This window comes from Carcharhinus amblyrhynchos, chromosome 13 (assembly GCF_965287045.1).
Source record: "Carcharhinus amblyrhynchos chromosome 13, sCarAmb.v2.hapA, whole genome shotgun sequence".
In the NCBI taxonomy this organism is placed as follows: Eukaryota; Metazoa; Chordata; class Chondrichthyes; order Carcharhiniformes; family Carcharhinidae; genus Carcharhinus; species Carcharhinus amblyrhynchos.
Window position 1 is genome coordinate 37,249,712 of NC_137336.1, and position 23,968 is coordinate 37,273,679.

The following is a 23,968-nucleotide window of genomic DNA, read 5'->3' on the forward strand; positions in this document are numbered from 1 at the left end:
AGCTACTTCAGATCAGTTTCTGGTCAGTGGTAACATCTGTTTGTCCATTTTTCTTATCCAACGGCACGTTAAAAGGGGACTGGAGCATTGGCTGTGTGAGTTGTTAGGTGTTAAGATGAGACTTTGCTGTTGCTTTGGTCTTGAGATTTCAGACATCTTCCTCTGTTTTCTTATGAAGTATTTGCTTTGTTCTGAGGACTCATTTGTTTTATTATATCTGTTGGAGATTTCTGCTATTGCAGCCTTCAGTGCACAAGGCAGTGCCATCTGTATTTCAGCAGTTGGAGATTGTCTACCCTGCTGAGGGCACCTTTTTTGGAGGGACCAAAGAGAGAGGATGCCAGTGTCCACAGACAGCATCTCAGGGAGAGACCTATGGGAGAGAAGGCAGGCCAACGGGAAGAGCAAGACAGACAGCACTGCAGCAGATGGCGCTATCCTCCTGCTAGATTATAACAGACAGAGATGCAGCTACCTCAACATGTCCAAGGTCCGCTGCCATAGGTGGCTCTATCTCTCTGGGGACACTGCGACATTGTTATGCTGCATGATTGGCTCCATCTGTATGCCTGGGACCCCAATACCGGTGACTGTGAAGGTCACAGCAGTTTTCAATTTTAATGCATCTGGATCATTTCAGGGGTCTGAAGGGTATCTGTGTGGAGTGTCCCAATCAGCTGTCCATCACTGTGTCAAGTGTGTAACTGATGCTCTGTTCAGATGGGTATGCACATTCATTCATTACCCGATAGACCAGGTCAGCCAGGCTGAGCAAGTCAGAGGCTTTGCAGCTATTACATGGACCCCCCACATCCAAGCTGCCATAGACTGCATTCATATGACCATCAAGACACACGATGGTCTGCCAGGTGCCTTAGTGAATAGGAAGGGTTAACACTCCGTGACAATGCAGATAGTTAGTGACCACAGGACCCAGATTTTTCAAGTCACTGCAAGGTACCCAGTCAGCTCCCATGACGCATTCTTCTGTGACACTCCAAGGTGCCAAGACTGTTTGTGACTTCAGCTTGGTTGGATGGTTGGTTGCTGAATGACAAAGGATATCCATTGGAAAGGTGACTCATAACTCCATCTCACATCCTAGGACAGAGATGGAAGAGAAATACAATCCATGTCATGCCTCCACAAGGACACTGGCTGAGAGGACAATAGGATTGCTGAAGGTGAGATTCCCTTGCCTGGGGGTGTGCTGCAATATTCTCCAGCGTGAATGCCATTTTATCGTCATGGTCTGCTGTCTTCCACATAACCTGGCACTGATTAGGGAGTACCCACTAGAGAATGAGGGTAGTGGGGCAACTCAACATGCCTCAGAGAAAGATTCAGCAGATTGATCTGAAGAGGAGCCTATGCATGCATAGGGATATAGGCACAGCTGTGATGAGCCCTCAGGGAGACCCTCACCCTTCTGGAGTGCTATGAGAGGAGCACACAGAGATGACAGGCTGTTTGACTGTCCAAGTGAGGAATGCCTGGACCTCCCTGCTGACCACCAATGGATGGGTACCGAGTAGGGAGACTAAGGTGCCTCATCCATCGCTCATGCTGGCAGGGACCTCCTGGGTTCACTACCAGTGTGTGGGCTTGCCGATCTGAGCACAACCCCAGGAACCCCAAATTATGTATTGGATCTGCCTCTCTGTGATAGTTACCACCCTCAGTAGTGGAGGTTGTGTGCTTGGAGCTCAGAGTTAACACAGTGTTCACACTCTGCATGAATTCTTCCATGAAAGAAGGGCCAAAAGGCCTGTTTCTGAGCTGTAATTTTCTATGGTTTCTATGACAGAGACCATGGCAGACAGGCCTTAGAGATCTCCACCGGATCTCCCCATGCATTCCACTGGACATCCAGCATTTGCCACCTTACGGGCAATGCTGAAAGCTCATTATCTACATCAAACTCAGTGTGGCCCTGGTCTCCATCCATCCCCTGACTGCACCCACGCCAGTCTCGGCTCCCATCAGCTCCTTATGCGAGTGTGTTATGCCCTCCCCAATGTACACTACCAGCTGAACCAATAAACTAATGCCTGCTAAATGTTCTTGTATCTACACTAGCGCCTGTTAGCCAGAGAGGATATAATGCAGATGAGTCTGCCAATGGCTCCTCCTTAGTTGTCAAGGGAGATTCCTTGGGGCCCAGGCAGTCTCTGATGGATGGTGCATTAGTGTAAGGAAAATAATATGTCAATAGTATCAATCACCACATAGTCAATGTGCATGCTGGGCAAACTAGTGTGACTGTAGAAGTTGCATCATTGTGGCATCGTCATTGCTGTACCACTCTGCTCAGAGATCTCATTTGGAATGAGACGACCTTTCATTGTTTGCACTCTTTAACAGACTCGCATCTGTCTGCTGGACTCTTAATCTCCTCCAAAACCTCTTTCACTTTGTGACCTGAGGTGATTGCTCCACGCTCACGTTCTAACATGATGGAGACCATCTGAAATATGCTCAGCATAAGCAGGTTGGCCACTCCATCACCAATTCATGTCAATGCCACATCATTGTGGCTGCTTTTCATCTGTGCGTTCATTTGTCTACCCTCTATTTCCAACACTAGACCACCCTTGCATTGTGAGGAGAGCCAGGTTCAGGTGACTGTCCAATTTGCACATCTTGTCCTTCTATCTCCCCAAGGCGAGTGGACAGATCCCCAGCCTTGGCTGGCACAGGTCTACGAGTCTTTTGTAGCTCTGAGTGTCACAGGACATTTCCACATTGTATCTGGACAACTCGACACTCATCTTTGCCAAACACAGAAGATCATTAAACTTTTTGCATGATCTGTGCGCAATGCACCAAATCATGCCCACTGAGCTGGGCTGCCAACCCTGATCAGACATTCTTCCTTTGGTGTAGTGGCCTCCTCTTGCCACCTGCGGCATTAAGATATCCCACCTGGCACTCGCTGTCTACACTACAGTGCACTTACCCAAAAAGCAAGGAGCAGAGTGCCCACTGGCATTACCCAGTTGGTGCTGAGGCCATAACTGATGCCAATTTTTGTGTCAATTCATCAGCTCTGGGCACCATTCAGGAAGTTGAATCTGCTGCCTTTAAATCCCCCACTGGGTCCTCTTCAGACCCAGCGCCCACCATGCACCAGCCCCTGCCAGCAGCGCTGTGCCAGTGTCCGGTCACATTTCATGCTGGTCAGCCTTTAATTGGTCAGCCAGCATGAAATTGCGTTCAGGTTCTGACCGCGGACAGAGTGCCCACTGCACCATGCCCAGTTAGTACTGAGGCCATAACTGATGCCAATTTTTGTATCAATTCATCAGCTCCGGGCACCCTTCAGGAAATTCCGACCGGTGGACAGAAGCGGAAATCACAGCCACATGCGATTGTGTGTAAAATCCAGGACATGTTAACATTTTTACTGACAACTGTTCCCCTTCAATCCCTTTACTTTCATGAATAAGATGCAATCATCTTGTAATCAGAGTTAGGGGTGATTTTCAGCCTTGCTGCTTGGGCAGTAACCTGGCAGAGCAGATTGACTTACTGTTGTGGAATCTGCCTGATTCATTGATGCACATAGGACACTGATGTAATTTTAAAGATAACACACATGATGCTGTGTTATCCTGCTCACACTTTGAGATGACTGAAAATGACAGTGATCTCTGGAAGCAGCTCCAAAAAAATGTAGAATTCAAGTAAGTAGTAGGTTTTTTTTACAGGGAGAAACAGAGCATGAAGACTGTTCGCACAAAAATCACTGCTAGAGCTCCTATTCTCCATCCTCTGATGGGTCTATCATCTATATCCCATCAACTGTGCCATGACACTGCTCCATCACTCACTCAACAAAATTCTCTATCAGTCATGACTCCTACTTAATATTCATAATTTAACCCCCCACCCCCCCCACTCCTTTCAGACACCTGGCACTGCTGCAGAAGCCTCGTACCCACACATCTCACAGCCTGGCCATACTGTCAGCTATTCAGTCAGACTACTCAAACAGACTGCAAGACACACACTGACTCACTTTCCTCTCTCTTGAGGGGCAAGGTGGAGCATTACCAGAGAGAGCATCACCTAACTGGCAGTGGACAGGAATGGCTATGGATGGGACATGGCTGACCATTACTGAAGCAGCACAGTAGAGGTTAGCACTGCCAGGGACCCTGATTTGATCCCCAGCTTGAGTCACTGTATAACATGTTCTCTCTGTGTCTGCGTGGGTTTCCTTCAGGTATTCCAGTTTCCTCCCACAGTCCAAAAATATACTGGTTAAATTCTCCCTCAGTGTACCTGAACAGAAGATGGAGTGTGAGGACGAAGGGATTTTCACAGTAACTTAATGTAAGCCTACTTGTGACACTGATAAATAAACTTTAAACTTTAAGCTGAAGCAGCTATTGCTAGGTTAAAGCCACTGATGGGTTAGAAACATCAAAGACGACAGTATCCTCATAGCTAATCCTGTTTCTCAGTGACAGAAGAAAGATAAAATGTGGAACTGTTGGGGAACATGGAATTTGGTTTGCAGTTACTGCCAAGATTCATTTGAGGAATTCCCATTAGCAAGGGGCTGCCTACATTGCTTCGTGTCCTCCTCTTTCATTTCCTCCTCCTGTTCCTCTTTGTGCTGTGTAGCTGTTTGTTATATAACTGTTACCAAGGCCAAAGCCGTGCAGCAGATCACTATTGATCTTGAAAACTCCTCTTTAACTCCTACATGGACTGTTGCAGTCATGATTCCCATCAAAGCACAGACGCCATTTCCTGGTTGTCACCCTCTGATTTGTCGTCGTGCTGAAATGCTGATGGCACAGCAGATTGCTGCTGAATGAAGGCATTATGACTGCTGTTGGAAAACTGGCATTGAGCAATAAGATATGCTGTCTATGGTTAGGTGGCCACTGAAGGAGTGGAATAGGGCGGTGTTGACATGTAGCACAAAGCAATGTGTGTGCAGGCAATAACACCCTGCACCAAAGTAGTGGTTCTGACTTCACATCAGCGGATGTGCGAACACCCTCATTAAAATGGTTGCAAGCCTGCTTGCACCAGAAAGGTGATTGTGTTCCACTGATGCCAAAGTGGCATTTTAGTGCTAAAACTATGGGTACTAAGGAGCTGCATTATGCAGCTGCTGATTCTGATTGTACGACAAGACTGAATTATCAAATGATTTGATTTTTGTACATGTATTGACATACAGTGAAAAGTATTGTTTCTTGCGTACTATACAGACAAAACATACTGTTCATAGAGAAGGAAACAAGAAAGTGCAGAACGTAGTGTTACAATCATAGTTAGGATGTAGAGAAAGATCAACTTAATGCAAGGTAGGTCCATTCAAAAGTCTGACAGCAGCAGGGAAGAAGCTGTTCTTGAGTCAGTTGGGACATGACCTCAGACTTTTGTATCTTTTTCCCAATGGAAGAAGGTGGAAGAGAGAATGTGGGTACGTGGGATCCTTAGTTGTGCTAGCTGCTTTGCCAAGGCAGCGGGAAATGTAAACAGAGTTGATGGATGGGAGGCTAGTTTACGTGATGGATTGGGTTACATTCATGACCTTTTGTAATTCTTTGTGGTCTGAGGCAGAGCAGGAGCCGTACCAAGCTGTGATACAACCAGAAAGAATGCTTTTTATTGTGCATCTATAAAAGTTGGTGAGAATAGTAGCTGACATGCCAAATTTCCTTAGTCTCCTGAGAAGGTAATGTTGAGACACAACATATTGAGACTCAATACTAAGGTGCATTCATTCTTGTCAACATATTAATTCAACTCCCTGACGCTGTGGAACTTAGTGAATCCTCAAGATTTTAATGATCATTGCTACTGATACAAAATATATTTTGAAAACATTGGTGAGAGAGGTGCAAACCAAAGGAGTTTAAAGAAGACATTATTTCACCTTGGTAAAGTATTGACTGAGATGTAATTATTTGATACCTTGGTTTAAATTTTACCTCAGCTTTAGGACCCTAACTTTGGGACCAAATGGCGATTTTGAGCCTTCACTTGCCAGCTGCGGAACCGGCTCAGTGATTTTACCAGAAGCAGCTTCCGAATTAGCCACTTCTGGATCTGCCGTCTGTTTAAGCATGGTGGGCAGGTGCCTGATGCTGGCAGTTTAATCAGAGGGCCAGGAGCTTGTAGACATCTACAGTCCCAGCAAGAGAGGTGGGTGCTGCCGAGGAATCCAGGAGACTTTGGAGAGGCAACTGTGGATGGTTAAGGGAGCGAGGCCCCAGCAATCGGAAGGGAAACCCATTCTGGGCAATCATCGGAGTTTCAAGGCTGCCTTTCCTGCAGGTGGCCACCTCCATGGGGCATGGAGCTTCTGGCTTTGAGGCAACCTCCATGAGGCTGAAGGTCTTCCTAGTCAACGGGGAGCAGTGCTGCCAACCCCATAAAATTGCCTTTAACGGGATCTTAAATGATTTAACTTTGCTGTCTATCAATGGGACTGCATCAGGAAGTCATCCCCATTATTTTCTCAATTTCTTCACTTTCCAGCCCACCCTGAGGTCAGAATATTGTGCCCTTTGCGTTAAATCCCAGCCTATATTTATATTGAAAGTAAAGTTTGGTTACATTTAAAGATCACAAGTGCAGTCAACTACCAATTTTATGTATCAGAAAATAACTTTGTACAGTCAATTGTTGGTCACATGAGGCTTAAATTCCTAAAGAAATTGTTGTAGGTAAAAGACACCTCTGAGACTGTTAGTGAGTCAAAATACAGTAGGTTTATTTCAAAAGCTTTTGGGAGAGACCTGGCCCTTAACAGTGGTTTACCAGGCTTCTCACTGAATACAGATAAGTATTTAAACGTGATGATTCTCAGCACCAGTCACAATGCAAACACTGGTATCAGTCAGGACCCGCAATGTTTCTGCTTCCTGACACGACGTAGCCCCCGGCTTCAACCAGGACCCGCAGCCTGTCTGGCAGCTTCAGTCACGACGCAGGCATTAGTACGGTCACGATTCACAGCCTTTCCAGCAGCTTCGGCAGCTTCTCCATTGAAGTAACTTGTGTGGTCGCGGCTTCCCAGCAGGAGTCCTCCTGTCAAATAGCCATTATCGCACTCTTCCATCTGCAGCTGTTTAACTATGTTTAGCTGGTACAAATGGGTAAGGTTTGCAATGTCTGCAAAACAACATTCACATTTAACTATCTGTCTTTATGGAAAATGTAAGTTAAAAGAATGAAAGACATGAACAAGTAAGGAAAACATGAATAAATAATTTATATTGATGCTAGGAGCAATATAAGCTTGAGGAGATCAGCCATGAGGAAGGGTTATGTTTGTGACATATGCTAGGTACAAAATGCATCAAATTCATTAACCCTTTCCCTACTTCAGAAATAGTTCTAAGTTAACTTTGTATTAAATATATGCAGAAAATCTGCACTCTTCAAAGGCAGCCAATCAGGAGAATCCTGAGGAAGTTTCTGGAGATTATTACTACATTGTAAAAGGAAAAATAATTAGCTGCTACTATTGTGATATTTTGGGTCTATACACCCAGGCTCCCTCTGCTATCATAATGTAGTAAGAAGCCTCACAACACCAAGTTAAAGTCCAACAGATTTATTTGGTAGCAAATGCCACTAGCTTTCGGAGTGCTACCAAATAAACCTGTCACACTTTAACCTGGTGCTGTGAGACTTCTTACTGTGTTTACCCCAGTCCAATGATGGCATCTCCACACCATTGTAATGTAGATCAGTGATGTTCAAAATGTAGTTCATAGGTCAATTAATGGAAGTCTCTATGTAAATGGGGTAGCACGGTGGCACAGTGGTTAGCAGTACTGCTTCACAGCGCCAGAGATCCAGATTTGATTCACGTCTCGGGATATTGGCAGTGCAGTGTCTGCATGTTCTCTCCGTGTCTGCATGGGTTTACTCCAGGTGCTGCAGTTTCCTCTCACAGTCTGGTTAGATGCATTGGCTGTGCTAAATTCTTCCTCAGTGTACCCGAACAGGTGCCGGAGTGTGGCAACTCGGGGATTTTCACAGTAACTTCACTGAATTGTTAATGTAAGCCTATGTGTGATACTAATGTGTTACTGGTGCACTGCAACATCTCCAGTGAGGAAGGGTATAATTACAACTTAACTAGTTAATCGTGGCAGTTCCATGGAAATTCTTTCTTGTACAGAAAGCATACACAATATAAGGTTTTTTAATATGTTAATATGTTAAATCAATCTCCTGTGATACTGCACGTAGCAAGTCAATCTACAGTGTGGCCATCAGGTGAACTGAGAATAGAGGACGCATGATAATTCGAGCAAGCTGCACAGACATGGCTCAGTTATCTTTTAAATGTTTTCTTCTTACATAGCACTATAAATTTTTAATTCCAGATTTATAATGGAAACTGCCAATATAAACTTGTCACCCTGTAATTATACTCTATTGCTACTGGTACTGCTACAGTGGATCAACTAGAAGGAGGGATGGGGATTTCTACTTCCACATTTTGAATAGGGATATTACTTTGTGGGGGACCCACATATTTTTATAGAAGGGAATCTTGCTGTATTTTATATGGACATACCACTTCTGTGCATATAAAATCCTCTATTTAAAAAGATTTTTGGGTCTTTTTTTTGTATACGGGGGCATAGATTTCACCCTCAGCTCCAAAAGGTTGGATATTTCTGGCAATGCACTGATTGATAAAAGCACAGAATCAACCATTCAACTGTAATATATAACATTGCAGTTGAAAAGTACCAGAATGCAATTCTATCCAGTCTTACACACTCTCCCCACATAATGATGGACTTGTCTCTGCTTAACTCTTTCCTTTTTGGAAAATCCAATTAGACAATTAAAATATCTTTCTATCTGTCTCAGCCTTAATATCTCTGGAAACGTTCCCATTTTGCTGCTTCCATTTATAATATGTTCCTGAAAGGGTGAGAGACATTGATCAGTTGGCAACAGCTTCATCTCTGAGTCAGAAGGTTGTGTTTTGAGCCTCATTCAAGAGACTTAAGAATCACTTAACAGTGGCATAGTGTGTGCCCAATCTACACTGTATTGTTATCACTGTTAAATTTGTGGGCACCATGTTTTGGCAGTCCAGGTAGATTAGTCAGTAACCCGTAAAGAGATTCTTAAAAAAAAAATGCTTACCTGAACCTAAAGGAGCGCTCCAGTCCCTCCTGGATTCACATCAGCCCAACAACCATTGGAAGCCTTCTACTTGGCTCCTTGTCTATTGTCTCCCTCGGTCCTTCTCAGACTTGGGAGCTGCCCTGATGTCCACAGCTCACCAGCCTAATTTAAATGAAACCAGTGGAGGTCTGTTGCATTAATCAGAGTTTTCTCTGTTGACCATGATGTCAACTCTTCAATTTGTGCAATGGTGCTAGTGTTCCTGTGGTGCTGACGTGCAGCCTTTTCACCCATGCAATGCACTAATTTAACAAATAATCAGCAACCAAGGAAGTAAAGAACACACAAAAACAAAGCATACTCACACACTGGGTTTTTTGTCTTACCATTTTACTGCCCAGTGCACATAGAAATTGAAACACACAAGCATGTGCTGTGTGAGTATGAGTTTGGAGAATTACATACCCAATGACATTGCCTATTATTCATTTTTTATTTACTAATCAAAAATGCAATTAGCTACAATTAAATTCCCAATTGACTACACATGGCTGGCAGCGCATGCATTGAACGTTTTAGAATACTTTAACAGTTAAAAGAGTTAGGGACATTTCAATAACTAGTGTACAAGAATGTTTTTCTTTTCAAATTATTATTTCATTTCAAGCACTTGGAGGAAGAACTCTATGAGGCATTATACATTCCTCGCACTTATTTCAATTTTGTAACCTTCCTTCTCCCATTTACTTTACAGCCATTGCTTTATACTATAATCTTTTTTTGACTGTGAATGCCTGTCCCTGCGACACTTTTACTCCTGCAATACCATATCAGAAGGTGTGGGATAATCCTGATATTCAGATGCTTCAAGGTTATTCAATGTTTAAAATTATAGACATTTAAGTATTTGTTACAAGACCATGGGAATAAAGACCTAATAGTGTGTCAAACTTAGATGAAACTCACAGCTTTGGATCCATTCTCTTATATCCATTATTTTATATAGTAATTACGCAGAGTTCGATATTATGGGGGTGAATTTCTGGCATCTTTCTTGTGATCTTTTGCTGTAACATCTAAAGTTTCTATGCTTCTTCTGCCAAAGTTACAGTTTTGATGAATGGGAAAAATTTTATGAAAATCCACACCCATAAATTTTGTTCCTTAGTTATCAGTGAAGCTACTGTTCCAAAGTCCTGCTGCATTTTTAACCACTTGTGGTTTCAGCATCATAACATACCAGCTCATAGTTTATTGTGACGTGCAGCGAGAATGATTCACTGTAAATCATAGTGTAACTTTGAACAGCCATCATTGTGTTCCCTAACTGGATAGTTCAGATAACTTAAGCAACAAGAAGTTAAAGCACGAAGGTCAGCAAGTTCCCAGCAACATTCCCCTGTCAGTGCTTATTTAACTGGATGTGATGCTACAATTGACCTAAATAACTTTGGGCAAAGGATGGTAAAATTGGATCAGGTTCCTGTTCCTTGCTGCTGTCTTGTAACATATGAACATTAAGTAAGGACAGGACCAGGTTCAGTGATGTTCCCATGTAGTCTCCCTATAGTCACTTTCAAGTCCAAAGGCATTGGATTAAGGTACTAGAAGGCAAATGAGGTCTATTGGATTATATCTTAAGATGGCAATGATTCCAGAAGAGGAAGGGAGGGGAGAAAATTGACAAGAGAATAAACTATAAAAATCCCAATTATTATCGTCCATTCTACAAATGAGAAAATATTTCATTTGCCACTGTTGTTATTCATGAATATTCCTTCATAGTCTTTTTGCCAAGAACAACATATCAAGCTTATTTTTTGTGAAGTAGGAGCTATACAAGTGCATACAATATGTACCAAGATTGAATTGCTATTAAGATTTTCAACCCTATTTTAATGTTAGTATACATACATTAGTTTATGGAAAAAAATGATTTTTACAGCAGAGAGAATGCCACTTCGCTATCAAACCTGATAAAGCCATAAATAATAACTGTTTTTACTCCTAAATAATTACCTATGATTTTCACAATATTGTTCCTTAGAATGGTAAAAAAAATGAAGTAATTATTTGCAACTAACTGTATGCCGCCCATTCCTGTCTTGTTTTGCATGTGTAAAACTTTTGCCTGTAAAGGTAGTACCCATTGTCCGGGATCCCTGAGCACTATGTTACATGTCAATGTTCCACCTACCATGTTTCTATACCAAAGTTTGAGCTAACCACATAACATGTATAATTTTTGGTATGTTTTAAATATTTTTCTCTGAAACTGTTCTCCTTTTTTCTTTCTTTTTTGTCAACTTTCTGCATTGGCAGAGCATCTTGGATTTGAATTTATGGGTATGGAAAACCATTCATTTTAATCTGCAAATGTAAAAAGCTGCCTTGGATTTCTAGCAACCTCTTTTGCTTTGAAGGGATGATCTGACTGCAGCTGTCTAGTTGTATGAATCCATCCATTACCAAAATAAAGGAGTCCAGTATCTAATGATGACATTGAGCTACAGATAAGCACAGCTTTTCTATAGCAGCACTCTTTTTGACTAGAGATGAGCTGCAGCTGGCCCAGGAGAACTCTTCCAGATTTATAACTGTTGTAAATAGACAGCATAAAACCACTGCTTAAATGTTTGACCTATAAATTTCATGTTAGCTCCAGATGTATGTAAGTCTGTGTCATCTGTTAGCTTTTCAATAAGCGAAGCTGGTATTTAGATTAGGGAGACCTTATTCTTTGAACTCCAAACTTGGTTTATAATAAAGTTGATTTAATAGTAAATCAAGCGAGGTTGCAGGTCATAATGTTTTTGTTGAAGTTGCAGCTAATATAAACAATTTTTATGGCAGGCAGCTTAAAAACTAGAAATGGACCAAACTAAGAAAAACAAAAAAAAATTCAAGCTGAAGCAAATGCAATTTATTTATTGAGAGCAAACTAAACAGTTTCATAATCTTGTTCCAAATTTGAAATATAAGCTTCCAACAAGTTTGTCCTCATCCTGGGTAAGATTGTGCAACTAATTTCAGATTTTGAGCTACACTTGTGTACTTAGGTTGTTCCCCAGTTATGCAGGTGATAAATATGATTATCACCACAGCACTTCCCTATTACAAAGTGCAAAAGGGTAATAATGAAACATTAATAACACATAAACTTGTTTGTGTCACTCATCTTCAGCAAAATGAGTGCTGCTGACATTCTAATCATTGGTCACAAAAAAAAAGTTCCAACTCCCATGTCTTGTCAGGACACCTTTTATTTAGTCTGGGACATCCTTTCACAGTCTGCTTTACCCGTTCCCTCAATGTTCCCATTCTCCTCTTCAGTAACAAGCATGCTATGCCAGGCTGTTGACTTCCCTCTTTCACCACCCGCAACCAAACCCCACCCCCAATCCCCACCCCAACCCTGACAAGATATTTGTATGGAAAAAAACTTTTTGTGTCTCCCATTTTTCCATTGTCTTTTTATTTCTTTATATTCTCACTACTGTGATCGACACACATATGAACAGCGATCATTCAACTAGCTTGACTACTGTCAATTCATAATCTCTATAATTGTTAGGTTGCAGAAAATAATGTTTTAACTGCTTTTCAACAGCTGAAAATGAATATCAAAATTAGAATATTTAAACAAAAATGAAAATATCATTCAAGATAACTATTCCTCCTTAACTTGAACTCTCTCTGAAGCTTTACTTTCTATTGAATAAACTGATGCTTTACCTTTAATACCTAGGTATTTTTATTTTGTGGCATAGTTTGAAATAGTTCAGCTTTTTAAATAATTTTTTAAAAAGTTTTATTATGAAGTCTGTCCTGAGTGTGTTGGTGAGGGTGGTGGTAATTATAATTTTATTTGCTGTGTATTTAGTACAGTTTATTTCTATTTTGGGCATTACTTATTATTGTATCTGCATATATATTTGTATGTCAAAGTAAAGTGAGAAATGCTGTTGGGTTTTTATGAGTAACTTGCAACTTAAAGTGATGTTTATGTTTAAGTCCGACTGAGGTATTTAACTGTTTTGTTTGCTGTGTTTCTGTTTGCAGAAGCTGAGGAACTGTATCAAAAGAGAGTCTTGACCATTACCGGCATTTGTGTTGCCCTTCTTGTTGTTGGAATAGTGTGTGTAGTGGCATACTGTAAAACAAAGTGAGTCTTTAAACTTGTCTGTTACCAAAATGTAAAGTTTCTTATCAGATTTTAAAACAGTTTACAGACTGTTGCAGTTTAAGTAATCTGTTGTTTTTAAAACAATGCATATAATTTACTGGATACATTTACATTTCCGATATCTAATATGTTTGTAGGTGTCTTGCAATTTGTTGAAGTAATTTCAACAGCCTGCCATGAACTTACTCTACTTATTGTATTCCTTTAGAAAACAAAGAAAGAAAATGCACAGCCATTTGAGGCAAAATCTTTGTGTAGACCATCAAAACCGAAACCTTGCCAATGGACCCAATCATCCTGGCCCTCTCCCAGAAGATATTCAGATGGTTGATGTATGTGCTACTACTTAATAAACTGATTTTAGGACAACCAAATGAGCTGTAAGAAGAGATTAATTAGGAATAATCCTGTTTAATGCTTAGCAATTTTTTGGGTTAAAATTCTTTTGATTAAAAGATTTCTGAGTTCATTCTAAATAAGAGTCTGCAGTTTGCAACAGGGAGAGTATCAGGCAGCTCAAAGCAAAGCTGCAATCATAGACTACTTCAAAGACATAGTGGGCGATCTTACCAAAAAGATTCTAACTGCTGAACGAGCGTGAAAACAGGAGTTTCAGATCCATTTCTTTGGCAAGGCCACAAATTAAATCTTATGCCACATAGTGCAAAGAATAATGTACAATCTGATTCCTGCCAGTAGAGGGAGTCGTCAGGTTCTATGCTCCCGGAAAGCCAGCTGCTTACACTAGAGGGCGCTATTGTGTATATGCAGATCTGACGGACACCCTAGCCCCCTCCTGATTGCTGGACTCCCTGGCCGATTGCACCCCCTCCCTGATCAATCACCACTCAACCACCCCACTTGGCCGTTCTCTGGTTGCAGAGTGTGCAGCTCCTGCCCTATCATGGCCCTGCCTTTGTTCCCGGTCCATTATGGCCCCACCCCTTGGCACTGCACAGTGCAGAGTGTACTGTGCCAGGGTGCTTGCTGGGCAGCGCCTGGTTGGCAGTGCCAGGGTGCAGACTGGCACTACCAGGGACCAGGCAGGGGCCTCACTGGCCGCCAATCCTAACGGCGAAGCCGCCACATTAAGTCCCCATTGATGGGGACCATACGTTCCTTACCAGTGAGGCCATTAAAACAAGTGGGTTGATTCCATTCTGGGCTCACTAATTATATGTACATTCAAATTTCATTATTAAAATCATCTTCACGCCCTTTTCGGACGCAAGATTGCGAGAGGCGAGAAATCTGATTTTTTTTTGCCTCTCTCGCAATCTTATCAACACGCCCTGAGGTTTACAATTCTGTTACAATCAGTGCAAAAAGCAAATCTCCCTTCCCATCCTCCACAGCGAAGATATTTTTGTGAATTGTCCTTTAGGCACATCTGATAATTATGAAGTCTGTGTAAGGATTCGAGTTTGTGATGCAAAACCCACAATGTTTTGAGTGACACACAAGCTGCCACAGGTGCAGGAGACTAAATGCCTTCCCTGTGCAGTGCAATTCCTTTGATTGGATGATAACCGAAAGCATTTTAAGTCCAGTTGATTCCTTAACCCTTAATCTACCAGAATGATTTGGGGAATTTAATTTATATTTTATTAGCCTTCCAGGGAATAACTTGAGCTGCAAGGAACAACAGCCAGGAAATCCTCTAAAGAAATTTAAAATATATAAATCCATTCAAAACCTATTATAAAAATATGGTTTTTGAGTAATTGCAATTATTTGTTTCTAATCATTTGTTTTGCAAATAATTTACCATGGTGTTTTTAACTATTTAAGTTTCAAATTGAATGACATTTAATTCATAATGGCTGAGGTCCTTATTGCTTGACTTTGAAGTTTTTTTTATTTCTCTTCTCCATGTACAGTACATTTCAAAAAATGTTCCGGCCCCTGAACATGTGAGGCGACATGAAACGGAAACTTCATTTTCTGCAAGCCAGCCATCGTCCACATCTCATCACTCTTCCACGGCTACACACACATCCAGCCATAGGTAATTTTTTATTTAAATTCATTTATGGAATGTCGGCATCACTTGCTAGGGCAATATTCATTTCCCATCTCTAATTGCCCTTGAGAAGATGATGGTGAGCTGCCTTCTTGAACTGCTGAAGTCCCTGAGATATAGGTGCTGCTAATGAAGGAAATCCAGGAATTCGACCCAGTGAAATTGAAGGAATAACAATACCTTTCCAAGTCAGGTTGGTGAGTGACTTGGAGGGGAATCTCTAGCTGGTGGTGTTCCCATGTGTCTGCTGTCCTTTCCTTCTAGATTGGAGAAGTTGTGGGTTTGGAAGGCGCTGCCTTAGATACCTTGCTGAGTTCCTGCAGTGCATCTTGTAGATGATACACATGGTTGTTGCCGTTTGTCAATATGAAAGGATTTGTGGAAGGGGTAGCAATCAAATGGGCTGCTTTGTCTTGGATGGTGTTGAGCTCCTTAAATGCACCTTGTTGACGGTGGACAGGCTTTGGGGAGTCAGGAGGTAAGTGGTTCACCTCAGGATTCCTAGCCTTTGACCTGCTCTCATAGACGCAGTATTTATATGGCCAGTCCAATTCCATTTCTAGTCTAAAATATCAATGAAAAAGCATTCTCACTTACAGATAAAAGAGAATAGTATAAATAATACTTGTGATCTTTCAAAAGTACCGGATGATGCAGAATTATTGCTGACTGTTAGTCCAAGTATCTCACTGATGGAAATATCCGCTCACAATGCTGCTACATGAGCACAGAATACAAATCATTGAATATATGATTAATTTGATATATTTCATGATTTCTGTGTGTAAATTCAATCTCCATATTCAATGCCTTCTCTTTGAGTGAGCCAGTTCTACTTTCCTTAAATGCAGAGTTGTTTAATGTCACAAGTGCAATTATCCATTGAATGTAGTGTCCCTCTATATGCGTTAGTTTTGCATTTGAATATAAGTACAGTGAGGATTAAAATGTGGTCATTTTCCACTATGAGCAATTGCAAGATATAATTGTTAAATTTTCAATTTGCTGTTCAGCCATTGTCAACAAAATTGTATTCCACAGCCAGATTAATAAACTCTTTGCCATTTATTCTCATTAAATGGATCATTAGCCATTTTCAACTATTAAATTCAGGTGCATTGTAATTACTACTAGTTTTTCAATATCATCAAAGCTGCATATTTTGAAATTATTCATTCCTATGAATTTGTTAGTGCATTAATTGTGCTGAAAAGTGAGTCTGTTCTTAGTCATCAGAAAGGGTTTGTAAGACCCAAACTTGTAAAACATCAAGTTTCATGGATGCAAAAATGCCCCTGCAGCAAATTATATTTGCCGCTGGTGGATCTTTTCAGATTTTAAGATTATGAAACTAGATATGCATTGGCAGAATTTGGTGTGTAATTCCAGTTGGCTATAATTCAGAATTTAAAATTTCTCCAATAAATTAAACTCCAATGGACAACGTACATGTGGACATTGGAAATTTGAACTAAAAGCAGCCAATACTGGCAACATTCAGCAGCTCTATGATCAGAAGAAACAGAGTTAACAATGTTTCAGATCTGTTATGTCCAGAAATCATAGGTCCAGATCTTCTGTTCTCTGTGCTACAGAGTCCCTCAGATGTCCCAAAGCAAAGACTCCATGGGAATTGCTTGGAACATTTCAACTTGCAGCGGAAAATTTCCCAGCCTTCCAAAAAAGTCTCAAACTCTGAGTTAGAGTCAAGACTTCAGAGGGACTTATTCACCTGGATAGTTACCTAAGAAATGTTAGATAGGAAAGGAGCCTAAGTCCTGTGTAATTATACAACAGTACCTGTACAAGGAGGTTTCCCATACGCATTAGACATGAGTACCCTGCTGAATGTCAACCCAGAATTTACAGTCAGAACGCTGATCTGCATTCAAAAGCACATGGTTCAAATCCTGCATCTTCTGAACTGAATTCTATCATTAAGCTAAAAGCTCGTTCATTCTAATGAGTGAAAAAAAGGCATAATGATTTCTTCTTATATCATGTTTTCTCGTATCCATATTAACTTTTGGCAACCTTTTCATGACTATTAGTCTAAATAATAAATGTTAACTAAAATTGGCATGTGCTATTTCAGCAACAAGTTATGTGTTTTCTTATTCATTCATGGAATGTGGACATTGTTGGTTAGGTCCTCACTAATTGTCCTTGAGCTGAGTGCTAGGCTATTTCAGAGGGCAGATTGGGTCTGGAGCCACATGGAGATCAGATGGCAGATTTCCTCATTCATGAACGAGATGGGCTTTTACAATAATTGACAATTATTTCATGGTCATAAATAGACTTTTAATTCCAGATTTTTATTTTATTCAAATTTCACCATCTGCCAAGGTGGGATTCAAACCCTGAGTGTTCACTTGGTCTTGTCAAGTGACAATCCCATTCCCCTGACTAACTTTCAAGGCAGTACACTTGTAGTCAGTATGGCGCACATTGCAACTTCCCACACTGGAACAAGCTGACTGTTAGAAGCATTGATTAGAACCAAAGCATCCATAGAACCACTGAGTCTGGACCAATTCTCTGAAAGAGCATCCAACCCAGGCCATCCCCTCCACCCTATCCCTGTAACCCAAACATTTACAATGGCTAATCCCCCTAACCTACTCATCTTGGGACACTAAGAGACAATTTATTTATTTCTTGCATGCTGTACAGACAATGCATATTGTTCACATAGAAGAAAAGGAGAAAGTGCATAATGTAGTGTTACAGTTATAGTTAGAGTGTAGAGAAAAATCAACATAGTGCGAGGTCGGTCCATTCAAAAACCTGATTTCAGCAGGGAAGAAGCTGTTCTTGAGTCGGTTGGTACGTGACCTCAGATATTGGTGGAAGAAGGTGGAAAAGTGTGTGCAAAGGGTCCATGGGGTCTTTAATTATGCTGGCTGCTTTTCCGAGGCAGTGAGAAGTGTAAGCAAAGTCAGTGGATGTGAGGCTGGTTTGCGGGATGGACTGGGCTTCATTCACGACACTTTGTAGTTTCTTGCGGCAGAACAGGAGCCATACCAAGCCGTGATACCACCAGAAAGAATGCCTTCTATGGTGCAGCTGTAAAAGTTCATGAGAGTAATAGCGTACATACCAATTTTCCTTAGTCTTTTGAGAAAATGGAGGCATTGGTGGGCTTTCTTAACTATAGTGTCGACATGGGGGGACCAGGACTGGTTGTTGGTATTTTGGACACGTAAAAACTTGAAGCTCTCGATCATTCCACTTCATCCCCATTGATGTAGACAGGGGCATGTTCTGCATTAGCATGGCCAATCCAACTAACCTGCACATCGAAGCATCCAGAGGAAATCCATGCAGTCATGGGGAAAACATGTAAACTCTTGACAGATAGTCACCCAGAGTCGGAATCAAAGCCAGGTCCCTAGCGCTATGAGACAGTAATTCTAACCGCTGTGCCATTGTGCTGCCCATCCCCCAAAGGTTGTTTTCTTATGCCTCCTAGTGGCAGCTTGCAGCAAGTCATTGACCCTCACACTTGAGCAACCCAATAATAAGAAATTTTAAAATTTCCTTCATAAAATCTGAACATTGGTGGTGTTTCTATAATTTTGGGTAATTGATTTGATGCATTGTGGTAGCAACAAGTGCTCATAAATTAAGAATTATTATTTATGTCATCCTATCAGCCAAGATTATGTTTTATTAAGACAAATGTCTACCAAGCAGGATAACCTCACATCAATTAAACTCAATTACTGGTGTGCAGCCAACAAATTCTGAGTAACATGTGATTCTTTCCTATAGAAATGGAGATCACACATGGAGCATAGAGCGGACCGAGAGTGGAACTTCAGAAATGCACTCGGGGATGATGACATCATCACTAGAAACCAGTAAATGTAACAGCCCCATAGAACCACGAGGCAGACTAAGTGCAGTTTGTGGTCACCATGACACAAGGCATCCGATCTTCCATTGCAGGGACTCAATAGATTCTCTCAGAGACTCACCTCATAGTGACAGGTATGAAATGAATCATATTACAATGCAAGGTTGTGTTCTGCATGTATTTATTTGTGGACTGAATCACTACAAGCTATTCCCCCAACAATTGTGTGACAGTCTCCAGCTGTAAATCTGGCGGGAGTCCACTGCCTTGGCCACAAAACTCCAAGTACTTGAATACTCTGCCTCGTGTGCAAGTTTACATGCATGATTTTATTGGACCTAGGTCTCTCAACGTAACGTGGGGCAGAAAACCCTAGGGCCTCAGTATACCATCAGCGTGAGTACATTTGGACTCACCAGGCTTATCTCAATGATAGCAGAAGGTGTCCTTCTAATCTGAGGGTGCAAAACTGGGCTGTGACCTGGGCCCCAAAAGATTAGAGGGCAACAAGCAGATACTTCTGCCTTATGAGGTGGCAGACTTCTGATGGACTCCTTCCTCCCCACCCATCATTTTGAAGATCTGCACATGGAAGTCCCTCCCCTGGTCCTGTGAACTTATATAGGATGAGCTTATCTAGAGATGTTTTGCAGCAAGCATAAAGTATGAACTACCGGGATTACCATCCTGTATACTTTCTGGGCTTATGCAATTTTGCTTTAAACTTTTTGACAGACATAAAAATACTTCTAAATATTTGGTGCCAAAATCCAAATGCTTATTTGACTTACTTTTTTCCATCTCAGAATGTGTAAAGCTTTAGTTAACTTTAAAGGTCAATCTGCTGTTACGGTACGCATTTATTGAAAGAACATGCAATGTTTTTCTCTGAAAAACTGACGGGGAAATATATCTATCAACAAACTTACAAAGAACATGCAAGTTTTGCTGGACCCCATTATAAAGTAAGATGCTGAATTACCTTTGGTAAAGATACAATATTAAAGTTAGGTTTCTTATCTTTACATTCTTTGTTGACATTTGTTGAAATGTACAATTCTTGTATCCTGTACAAGAATGCTATAGTTCACTGAGTGGATGGAATAGGTCCTGTAGCATTGAACCTTACAAATCTTTAACTGTTCTCATCCAATGTGACACTGGAGGTGTCTACACGGTGCTTAGTAACTCCACATTTGGGCTGGAAAATTTGAATAAAATTCCTAATCCTGAGTCCTATGCATAATCCCTGATGGAAGTGTTTAAGTGTGATTAAGGATAGGTTTAGGCTTAAATAGCGTGAGTAAGTTCACTGTCCACATTTAGTAAGGAAGGATGACCACTAGTGAGGAACTAGGGGCTAGTTGCAATTAGTAAATCCATAGTCGGCTCAGGCAGGATCATGGACAGTCAGCCCACAATTTCCTGCTGTCAGCTAGTGTTCAGGTTTGTTGACGTGGCCCTGCCTTGGAGCCATTTTTGAATAGCCTGGTTATGGGAGGTAGGGGTGGTGGTGATGAGTAGCTAATTAATCCCCTTTTTGTGCTGATTAAGACTAATGTGCAGATGCTGGCTGGAATTTGCAAGGCAGTAGTTGGAATCCACTAAGGGCGAATAATGGAGAGGGCTGCCCAAAAGCAAACCTCTCGGGAAATGGCAGGAAAAGGTGGGGGGAGCTGACAGTATTCCACATATTTTTTTTAACCTCCCCACCATCACCGTGATTGTATGATGGCCAGAGCTATTGCCACAGGCCTCCCCACGTGATAAGCTCCACCTCCATGGTGATAGCTTAGCAGCTTTGGCCTCCATTCATTTTTAGATGTTTATCATGTCTTCGGAAGTCTCTTTCACCCATCGCACTGGCAGCTGCAAATTCACATAGTGGGGCTGCCAATACATGTCAGTGCTGAAGGCCTTTCACCAATGACCCTCCAGACTCGGGACCCTGACCTCCATCCTTCATTGGATGGGGCTGCTGGAGGTGATCACTTAATTGGCCGCCTCCTCAAAAGTTACATTCTGGGATCCGATATCAACTTATGTGGGTTCCTAATACCTGGATCAGGACCTCAAATGAAATTTCAGAGTATAATCCAGCATGAGGGTAGAATTCACCAACACAATTAGAAAGAAAATTTAAAAAGAAAAAAATACAACATATCATGCATACAGACAAATTGAAATGGTACAATCTTTTAGTTGCCCTATTTTACATTACTTCAATTGTTGATTGCTGTGATTTTTCTTTAGGTACGTGTCTGCCCTCACAACACCAGCCCGTTTATCACCTGTTGATTTGCATTACTCCGTCCCTTCATACGGTTTTGAGATGTCTCCACGTGGATCTACCCACGCAACATCAATGCCTCAAGCGGCAGTTGGTTACACAGTGGAGGATGAACAGCCTTTGTTGAGAAGATACCACAAGTACCAACAGGACATCCAGAGACACGATCCCTACAAGCAGCGCCACAGCTACCTTCATGACAGCTTTGGAAGTCTCCCCCCTAGTCCGATGAGAATGGCGGAGGATGATGAGTACGAGACGACACAAGAGTACATCCCAGCACTAGATCGACCAAAGAAAATGGCAAACAGCAGTAGAAGGTGGAGAAAAACAAAACCAAATGGTCACATTTCACACAGAGCTGAATGCGACTGTGACTCAAACTCAGAAAGTTGCTGCTCTGACACTGATTCTGATGGTGAGAAAGCAGGAGAGCATACACCTTTCTTAAGCACTCAGAACCCTCCAGCAGCAAGCACAGAAACAGCGTCAGTATTCCGGTCTTCTGATAATAGGACTTACTCATCCAATAGGCACAATGTGCGAGAGGACGGACACACCCGAGTATCACGGGTAAAATCAAATCAAGACACGACAACTGTGTAAATGACATAGATCCGCAACTGTAAAAATATTTTATTTTATATAATTATCAAATATTCTAAAACTAAATTAAACATTTTATTTTCATTTTAGCAAAGTTGTCTTACAGCTAACAGGAAAGTCTTTTATAGGAAAACATGTATTTATATGTAAAATATGATTTACAGTTAAAGATGATGATGGTGTGTCGGTTTTTCACATCATAAATAGAATAATATTGTGGTGCCTTTTGCTGTATGCTGATACCAGATTTCCTGCTGATGTTTCAGTTTTTTAGTATTTCTACCTTGGACTCATTATCTTACACACCCTTTATTTCATTTTTTTTTATTTGTACCATGGACTCTCTTACATTTGGACAGTTATACTTCTTTGAATTCTGGACACAGACATCTGTATCTGATACTATTAATCTATGTACTGGTTCCTGAAACATCAAGTGACATCCTGGCTGAACTCTGTTCTTTAGTTTATTTGATTGGGAGGACAGAACATAATTATATTTATTTTTCTGCCTTCCCACCCGCACCCCCCCCCCCAATTAATAAATATTTCTTACTTTTTACAAGAAGAAAATAACAGTGAAGATTAGATTAATGTTTGTAGCCCATTTCAAGCTAGGAATTTACCAGGATAAGATCCCTTGGCACCAGATTGGCAGCATGTTATCTTGAGTCCACTTTACTGACAGTCTCACCAACACTAAAAAAAAGCTCGAAGGTCAGTGCAAACCAGACATGACATTCAGACGTCACTAAAGAGTCTGCAACATTTGCAGTTATTTGGGTTTTCCTTATCAGTATTCTCAACTATTTTCATCAGGAAAGTACAAAAGCACCATTCGACAAGAACATCAGACCACTTTCATTTTAATGTTATTTTCAAATATACTTTGAAAATGGTCAGATTGGAAACTGGAAATTAATAAGCAACAACTTTGTGGTATTTGTTTTTGATGGGATTTTTTGCAACATGATTTTGCATGTCTTTACCATTCCAAATGGACTGATGCATGGGAAGCTAGGAATGAGAGATTTAACATGTTTTTTAATGAACTGCATAACTTTTCATCTGTTGTCCCTTTTAGTGCAGGTTTATTATGGGTTCTGCAATCTTTTACTGGTACATTTCAACCGTTTGCCATGCAGGGCTGAAATATGGAATTAGCATTATCCATTTTGAAATAAACCTATATTCTTTACTTCCAATGAACCCCAAATGCTTGGTGTAAAACACTGCATGCCAAACAGCACATAGCATTAATCTATAACATGCTACTGAGGAAATGCAGCGCCCACAATACAACGATTAACCGTTTTCCAAAATTCTCACAATGTATTCATCCTCAGCAAGGTAGTGACAGGTCCCAGCAGCCAGCTGTGCAGATTCAGTTATGTTACACCTTCCATAACTGGCTTGCTTCACAAGTGATAAAGCAGAAGGGATGAAGCTAACGGCATCATTTTCTTTTATTTGTAGAGTAGGGTACAGTATGTGACTTTTAAATACTTCATTTAAAGTTAGTTGTTGCCATTAGCTCTTCAAAAGACTGTTATCACGCGCATTAAAAAAAAGCAGGAATTTTGTGCACTCCTGTGATTCTTATGTTTATTGGCAATGAATCATTTCTGGCAAGGAATCGTACCCTGCTGGATTTTTACTTTCAAGATCTGTGAATCCAAGTCCCGAGGCTGGTTGTTTTTATAAACATAACATACTTTGGACAATAAAAGACGTGAAACCATAACAGATTTGTGCTTGAAGGGGAGGGAGGGATGGGAAGAGAAGATCTTTGCAGAAGGTGAATCTCATGTTATGTTTTCATTAAAAGAAACATAATTGTTTTATTATTTAATGGGAAGCCTATTTCACTTC

At 41.0% G+C, this 23,968-nt stretch overlaps 1 protein-coding gene across 1 annotated transcript in view; it reads left to right on the forward strand.

The window, feature by feature from the left end:
• The window catches only part of nrg2a (neuregulin 2a), a 658,989-nt gene extending 636,367 nt beyond the window's left edge, over positions 1 to 22,622 (forward strand). The window contains 5 exon segments of the mRNA XM_080201095.1: positions 13,192 to 13,294; positions 13,524 to 13,647; positions 15,196 to 15,323; positions 19,116 to 19,334; positions 21,454 to 22,622. Coding sequence (XP_080057221.1) covers positions 13,192 to 13,294; positions 13,524 to 13,647; positions 15,196 to 15,323; positions 19,116 to 19,334; positions 21,454 to 22,096 — 1,217 coding nt within the window. The 3' untranslated portion in view covers positions 22,097 to 22,622.
• The last annotated feature ends 1,346 nt before the right edge of the window (positions 22,623 to 23,968 follow it).